This window comes from Podarcis vaucheri, assembly GCF_965113315.1.
Source record: "Podarcis vaucheri genome assembly, chromosome: 1".
NCBI classification, from domain to species: Eukaryota; Metazoa; Chordata; class Lepidosauria; order Squamata; family Lacertidae; genus Podarcis; species Podarcis vaucheri.
In genome coordinates this window covers 80,941,496-80,950,176 of record NC_138759.1, presented here as the reverse complement: position 1 = coordinate 80,950,176, position 8,681 = coordinate 80,941,496, and the positions used below count along the sequence as shown (strand labels likewise).

Sequence of the window (8,681 nt, the reverse complement as noted above, 5' to 3'; positions counted from 1 at the left end):
ATTGACTTTCTTCCTTATTTTCTAAAAACTTAAAAGCCATACAATGAAAAATATTGCTATGCTTCAGAACACATGCAGTTTTTGCCTTAATAAACACATCATCTATTAGTCACAGTGTATGTGTCACATTCACATCTATAAAATGGAGAAATACCTTTCCTCCTCCACAGAATGTGACATTTATTAATGGCTCTGGGTCATTCAGTACTACAGTGATGTGATTCACATAAATATTGCTTATATATGTCAAGAGTTGAATGTTGACTGTATATTGTCTGAGTCAAAATACCTTCTACAGCTAACATTCAGGGCAACTAATGTTGCTATTAGTGGATGTGTACTTGGGTTTACTTAATCTGTCAAACAATGTATCATTATTATCATAATGTATCATTATTTTCATAATGAAAATTAATGGCACCTAGTCCTCCATAATAAACAAATGCTCAGCTCACTCCTGACGAAGTCAAAACAACCCAAATAGATGTACTTTGGATTATTTGTATTATTATTATTTATAAAGGCAGCTTTATAAAAATGCTGATAATAGTAATGTTGGATTAAACACCTTTGCTAAGGAATGGCATTACAGTGATTAGAAGATCACACTATCATTTATAGGAGAAAGGTATCCCCATTTTTATGTAAAAATCTAGAGACCTGTCAAAATGCGTAGACTACTTTAGCCAAAGCATATTTTACAACATTAGGATTTCAGTCTCATCCACATCAATGAGCTCTTAATTACACATTCATTTCCCTTTACAGTTTATGTGGAAGCATATTAGAAGTGTGAAAATAAAAGCAGTAGCAAGTGGTTGTCATCCAAGAATGCAAATTCACTGAATAGGAAAGGAGAAAATGAAGATGGGGTGTGAGTTTCAAGTAATTTGAAAGCTTTCAATGATCTTTCAGAAATAATTGTTATATGAGTAGTTTAAAATCATGGTCTTTTTTAAAAAAAAGATTGCAAGGAATACAAAATAGCCTCTGTGAGCTAAAAATATGACATTCTTTTCAGAGTTCTGGATAAAGTTTAAGAAGTGCTTGTGAGGAAAATGAAAATAATAAGTTCATAAAAATAAGGGGAAATGGAACGTGATCAATTAAACCTCTAAATTGCGAACCTGTATACATTTAAGTTCTGACTAAAGGATGCACTGGGAGTTTAACTTACTGAAAGGGGGAAGTAGGAGACACCTATTAACATTTGGAGGAAGGTGTCCCATGGTCAAAATGACATGTATCTTTTCCGCAGAGCAGTAGGTATGTTGGCCTTCAAATGCAAACTGAATTGAATTCCTCCCACCCCATCCTTAATCACTACATCTTTTGGTGGCAAATTCCATAGTTAACTATGTGCTGTACAAATAAATGGTTCCATTTAGAGGTCCTGAACCTTCCATTTTCAGCATCATTGGAAGACTGGGTTGTAGTGTTATATGTACCCACTTCTTCTACACTGCACATTTTGTGGGCCTTGGGATGCTGGGCTGTAGGCTGTAAAGAGAAGAAATAAGGCAACTGGCAACAAACACTTGTGGGAACTTTTTCTTTTGTATTGCTTTTGTGTGATCTGTTACTACCAGGAATTCTTATTACATGCAAAAGTTTCAAATGTAAGCTGAATAGGTTGAAACAATGCTCATTAAAAGAATGGCAAAATAATCACATCTAATAGAGTTTTTCACGCAGTGTAAAGATTATTCATAAATATATTAATGGAACACTTTAAAAATTGTTTACAGTGTTTCGAATTCAAAGGGCAAGTAAGTGGTCAATGTACATATTTTGAGATGTTCATTTTCTTCTGATGTTCAGGAATTTCTGTGGTGCTGAATGTTTGTAACCTATAAAAAAAGGGAGACATATTCAAAATGTTACATTTCTCACTGTGAATTTGCACCATTCTCACTTCAAAATTGTACTGGCTCCCTGGCATTTCCCTGCATATGCCTCAAAATCCCAATCTGAACATTCACATGTCCCTACTTTTCCTATATACTGGGGCAGGAGAGGGGACTGCTCTTGTGAAGTTAAGAGTTTATTGATACAAGCTACTTTCATTCATTTATTTTACATAAAGACTACCTTTGCAAATTGAAATTCAAATGCCAGCCTCCATGGGGTAAAATGGGAAAAGAGGGCGAGAAAGAGAATGGGAAGAGGGGTAAATTTTTATAAATGTGACAGTCTCGATTTGGCATCCAGAGCTTGAAACGTCCAACCCTCACAGCCTTTCATAGTTTGGTAAAGTCCCTCTTCTTTAGATTGGTTTTCCGTTTAGATTAACCCATGCTCCTCCTGATTCACTCTCCCAACCTCCTTACAAAGGTCTTTACAGAGACTGTATGCTAGAGAAGCAAGTCTGCCCTCTTCATTTATTTCCCCAGAACACTGAAAGGTCCTGACTCAGGATGGGTTCAGTCCTTGAGACAGAAAGAAGGGACAAATGCCTTTGCAGACAGCTGTTCTCCTGATCTGCTTATCAGTAGAGAGGGTGCCTTTGAACAAAAGTAGCCAAATCCATACAACTGCCTGAGTGCCAGACTTGATGACCCATGGGATCCTTTCCAAATCTATAATCGTATAATTCTTACAGGCAGACTTCATTCAAAATTCACAGCAAATGAAAATGACTAATGGTTTTGATTTTGCAAAGTACTGAGCACCTTTTCCCTTTAAGGACACCATTTCTAAAATAGCCTTAATCCAATGCATGTGAGTAGTGCAGCTGATTTCAAAGAAAAAGTGCTTTCATGTACTAAAATGATTCAATCTGCGTAAGAAATGCTTAGCAGGTTGTTGAACTTAGAAGTATGGGTGTACATTTCACATGACAGCTTTAACATGCAAGCATGCAGTTTACTATGAAGGTCAGTAACAGGCTATATAGATACTGTGCTCTGAAACATGTTACCCATTCATTTCATGCGAAAGGGCTTGGAAATGAGTTCTTGCCTCTCTATATAATATAAAGCTGAGAAGATGGAGCACATGCAGAAGGTACCAGTTTAAATCCCTGGCATATCCAGGTATGTCTGGAGCCTTTTCTGAAACCCTGGAGAGGCACTGCCACTCAGTATAGACAGTACTGAGCAGCACGCCACAGACCAACTCAGTCTAACACAGCTTCCTCTGCTCCTCATGTTCCTAAAGTTAACTCCAGATTTAGAGTTCTCTAGTTTATTTTATACTGAAGTAGCTGAACCGTTATACCTCCTACATAAATTATGTACCATTTCTTTAAAAAACGAACAACAAAAAGTTTGGGTTTGCAAAGAGGATTCATAAAAAGATGCACAAAGGATGAATGTAATTACAAATAAATACTTTTCATAACTGCAGTCAAATCATCCAAGTCAAGCTTGTAATACTGTTCTTCACTATCAGACGAAGCATATCTTCTACCATCTGTAAAAGAAAAAAGCAAGCCAAATTACCTTGAGTTCTATATATGGCTGCTTATGATCTTTGAGGTTGAATGCACATGTTCACATCTGACCAGCCATCTGATAAATAGGTTTTCACACAGATAATATAGCTTACAAATCTCAATACTTGGGCTTGAGTGGATGATGGAAATGACCAAAAAGAGATGAATTGGAAAGTCCCGTATTTTTCGCTCTATAACACGCACCCGACCATAACACGGACGTAGTTTTTAGAGGAGGAAAATCCGTAAGCATGCCACTCGTAGGCATTCCCTCCATAACACGCACAGACATTTCCCCTTACTTTTTAGGAGGAAAAAAGTGAGTGTTATGGTGCAAAAAATACTGTATTTTCCAGCCTGCTCAAATGTTTTAATAACCTTGAATGTAAAAGCCCTTCTACAAATACAAACGGAGCAATTAAAGTTGAATGAGGGAAAGTGAGATGAAAACAGCTGGAATTCTTGCCAATTCATTCACCATAAAAGACTTAAGGAGTCTCAGAAATCCATACAAGCATTGATCTATATAACTGCTCAGCCTGCATTTCTTGTGGGGATCTGAAGAGTTTACAACAGTCTGCAATATTAGTATATTCACTGGAGATTTCCTCAATAACTTTGGTACAGAATTCATTAAACATTGAACTAATTTTGAAGGCTTCAGGTACACACACAGTTCTGACTCTAGTTTTTTTTGCTTAGCTTTTATGGTGATCATCCAGCCGCTCTGAACAAAATAAAATGGGGCAAAAGAAAGCCATAGGATTTCAGACAGCTCCAGGTTTCCTTGATCCTGGACATGGGCATAGCCAGGATTTAAATGGGGGGGCCTTTATGTTAGGGGGGCAGAACTGAGTTATTTGTGACGTAATCAGTAAGTATTTTTATTTATTTTTGAAATCAAACCTTTATTAGGCATTATGCAAATAAAAACCATAAGAAGGAAAATAACATGTAAAAGCCTTGAAATATATATAAAAAGGCAGCAGTTGGCTACAGTCATATATATATATATATATACATATAAAATCAGTGGTTTTCCTTGTTAACCTGCTCCTTGGAGGACTGCAGCCAAAAACTCGGCTACCCCCGCCGTCACCCTTCGGTCAACGTCGGATAGGCAGAATCCCGCACATTCACCTTGCTGGGGTTCCAGACCACCCAAAAGAGGGGACAGCACGCGTTGACGGAGCGTACTGTACAATGGGCAATGAAAGAGAATATGCTCTACAGTGTCCGGGACATTCATAGAGCATCTGCAGAATCTCTTGTTTCTAGGGATGTTTTGATATCTTCCCCAGACAAATGCTGAGGGAAAGACATTCAACCGGGCCAGCATAAAAGCCCTACGTTGGGCTGGGATTATTAATTTAGTGACGTAATTGACTCTGCTATCTAAGATATTTAAATCATAGAATATGGGGGAGCAAATTTTGTTTACAGCTGCCATAATATTTTGTCTCTCCACCTCCTTTAGTCTAGCTAGGATATTATGGAAAATATATTGCTCATTAGAATTATACAGGGGCTCCAGCTCGATGCCTAAAGATTCAATCTTTTTTTCGAGGTACTGATACCATCTTGATTTATAGGAGTCTTTGAGCAGATCAGCGAGCAGGCTTGATGGAGAGCAGCGAAAATGGCAGCGTAACCAGTACTTTATTGAGGTGGACCAGGCCCAGTATTCCATTGTGTGTATGCCTATTTCTGCACACATTGTTTCATATTTGATCGCAGCTGGGAGTCCTAGAATACGTCTCAGAAAGCTGGAGTGAATCTTATTTAAATCACTGTTATATGCTTGAATCCATAGCGGGATTCCATAGAATATCTGGGCTTGCACTTTTGTTTGAAAAATCTGATTGACCGCAGGAATAAATTGATTACCTTTCTGATAATAAAAACGGGCAACTGCTGATGAGGTGCACTTTGCCTGTTTTATGGCATTTGTGCGATGACTTGCCCACCCTGGATTGCTCTGGAATAAGATTCCCAGATACCTATAGATTTTTACTTGTTGGATTTCTTGCCCTCTTATTTTCCATTTCTCTAGTTTCCAACCATTTGAGAAGACCAAAATTTTTGTCTTCTCGTAATTTATAGAGAGTTTATTACATTCGCAGTAAAGGGTCAGAGAAGATATAAGACGTTTCAGACCCAAGCTCGTTAATGATAGTAGGACTGCATCGTCTGCGTATAATAAGAGAGGAACTGGTTTCTGATTAAGTTTAGGGGCATGTGATTCTATTTTTTGAAGGTGATCTGGCAAGTCTGATAAGAATAAGTTAAATAGAAAGGGGGCAAGAATACATCCTTGTTTTACCCCTTTCGAGATTGGGATGTCTGATGAAAGATGACCTATGGTGTTAAGTTTGACTTGACAGACATTGGAAGAGTATAGATTTTGTATTAGAATCAATAAGCGCTGATCAATTTTTAGTTCTGCGAGTTTCCTCCACAGCTTTGGGCGGTCAATTGAGTCGAATGCACCACGAAAATCTACAAAAGCAGCATATATCTTAGATTGCCTTTGGGATCTATATTTTTCAACCAAATGCATAAGTATAAGGCAGTGGTCTAATGTAGAGCAACCTTTATTTATTTACTTTATGGGGGGCAGTGCCCCCCTGCAACCCTCTGGCTATTCCCATGATCCTGGACCAGTTTGTGCTGAGTTTCTCTCTTCCACTTCAGCCAAAGAGGTGCTGCTCTGTATCATTATAGTAGATACTTGATGCTGAGGTGGATCCAATCAAGGTCTATGCTGCTGACCATTATTTTCCTACCTGCAGTGAAACTTGATACCTCTGGTCACTTGCAAGCAGGACAGAGAAGGTAACAGCCTTCTCCTGTTTAATTTTCCTGGTATTGATCCTCTTTGCTAACTTGTGATTTACATGACACATTATTATTATTATTATTATTATTATTATTATTATTATTATTATTATTTATACCCCGCTGATCTGGCAAGGTTTCCCCAGCCACTCTAGGCAGCTTACAGCACATATAAAAACAGTAAAATGTCAGCATAAAAAACTTCCCGATACATACAGGGCTGCCTTCAGATGTCTTCTCATGCCACAGCCTGTTCTAATACTGCCTCTTCCACCCCTTTATTCTGAGATTTCTCAGATTATTTTTACAAGCCCGCTCACACGCATTGGTGGGTGGTGTTGGGGCCACGCCCCGGACCCACAAGTGATCTGTCAAATATTCTTCCTTATTGTGTTCTTCCCCTGTGGATATCAAAGTGAACCAGCACCTGCTATTATTACTTTTTCCAGTGGTCGTTACTTTGATTCTGCATATTTATTTTTAACCTCCACATTTGTCCTCAATTTGAAAGCCCTTTAACCAAACCCAAACCAGGTCCTCACTAAGCAAAAAGGCAAAAACAGCTGGTGGGAAGGACATTTGGGGTATTGCTGTGGGTGGGGGGGGGGGAGAGATTCTCCACATTAATCTTTTGGTGGGGCACCATTACTTTTTTTCCCTTTCCCATGCAGGTTAAAGGGAGAATGAGCTGGAATACCCTGGACCCTCAAAAATGGGGGAAGGTGAAGACCCATTTTAAGTTTTGATTAGTTTTACTACGGGCAATATATAGTGGAATGCCTCTGTGAAACAGCTGAAGAAAAACAACACACAAGCAAATCATGCTACTCAGAGAATTCTTCAGAAAGGATAGCTCTGAGAAAAATGGCCGGAGTAAAATAATCACATTACATTTAGCCACATCTTTCTCTCTGAGCCACATTGCTTTCACAGTACTCCACAGAAAGTCCTCAAAGTATAAAGTATCATGTTATGCACAGATCCTGCAAATACATATTAAGGAGATTGTGGAAATGTAGTTCCTACTTCAGTGTAACATCTTCATCTCGAAAAGCTCATACCTCCTCTATGACATCCTTCTATTAGCAAGTTTAGTTTTCAGATTGTTTGCAACGTCCTTGTTACATAACTATAGTTAAACAATTTTACAAAATTAGTTTTCAGGTTGCTTGTATGTCTCCATATTAATTCATTACATTTAAGCAAGTGCTAATTTTACATAGCCCCACTGGGAACCAGGTTATTGTTGCTTTAAAAAAAAACAATCAGGAAGCTACTTAGAGCCTTTTAACTGGAATAAATCATTAATTTTGTGGTGGTTGTGGTAGGCAATTTTCCTCCTAAGTATTTCAAACTAATGCCCAACTAAACTTTTTTTTATTTGAGAATTCACCCTGTAACAAACATTTTGAAATTCAATGTAGTATTAAAAACAGCCATTACGTGGTTTTTTAACTGAACCAAGCATTTTTATTTTCATTTTTTTGAAAATGAGACACCAAACTTACATCTTCCTTTGAGATACAGCATTGATTGTGGACCCCAGTTTCTTGCTATTGGATAACCCTGAAAAGAGAAAGTAGCCACAATTCACTGGAAACTTGCCATGTACTGCTGCAGAGTTTGGAGGATATTTTAGCTAAAACCTTTACCTTTGGGGTGTGGGATGATTCAACTACGAAAAAGACCATCATGATGACAAAAGCACAAGCTAATGCTGTTTTAACTTTCTGCAAGAAAAACAGTATATATTTTTCTTTGATTATTCAGAATAAAATCCACTGTAACAAATATTTAAATGCATAAAAGAGACATAGTAAGTTGCTTACCATGCTGGCAGGTGTTTTGTCACTCGCTTCTGTCACCGAAATGTGATCAAAGGTTTGGTTTCGCATTCTTACTTTTAAATAGCTGATGATGATAAAATACGCAAGTTCAGCTGATCATAGATGTTTTGCTTGGGGTTGTTTTTCTCCCGCCCCTAAAAAAAAGCCTTTGTTTTCCAGGGAAGGGTTTACGCCAAGTTTGATATGTGGAAATTAGATATATAGTAATTTACCTTCCCCCAGAAGCAAAGCAGCAAATTAGTGTCAGAGACTCCTTGACAAAAGGGTAGCTAATGATAGTTGTTCCCTTGAGATCCGGAAACAATCTGTACACACAGGGAACAAAATGCAAGACAAAAGGTGACTAAATGTCAAGCATTTCTACTTGGTACGTCACACATTTTCTCAGGCCTTCATTCATTTTTCTGCAATAATTAACATATGGTCGGAGGAAAGCTACTTTTTTAATGGGCTTCTTAGTGAACTCTTCTTAGGCTCTCTATTCAGCAGTTGAAGATTATCCTTAAATCATCAGTTTAGGAACATTTTGCTGTATTATATGTTTCTCTTATAAATAAGAG

The 8,681-nt window shown here is 37.9% G+C and overlaps 1 protein-coding gene across 2 annotated transcripts; it reads right to left on the bottom strand.

The window, feature by feature from the left end:
• Positions 1 to 1,080: 1,080 nt before the first annotated feature.
• On the bottom strand, positions 1,081 to 8,296 carry LOC309527673 (spexin prohormone 2-like). 2 transcript variants are annotated; one of them, XM_082214533.1, is made up of 5 exons: positions 8,104 to 8,296; positions 7,927 to 8,004; positions 7,783 to 7,840; positions 3,324 to 3,414; positions 1,081 to 1,850 (listed from the first exon to the last, which is right to left on the bottom strand). In XM_082214533.1, exons 1-5 carry the CDS (start codon positions 8,167 to 8,169, stop codon positions 1,778 to 1,780), a joined length of 366 nt encoding a protein of 121 aa, XP_082070659.1. In that variant the 5' UTR covers positions 8,170 to 8,296; the 3' UTR covers positions 1,081 to 1,777. The 2 variants fall into 2 exon arrangements, with proteins under 2 accessions (XP_082070659.1, XP_082070660.1); XM_082214534.1 differs by having other exon boundaries at positions 3,334 to 3,414; positions 8,104 to 8,289.
• Positions 8,297 to 8,681: the final 385 nt, after the last annotated feature.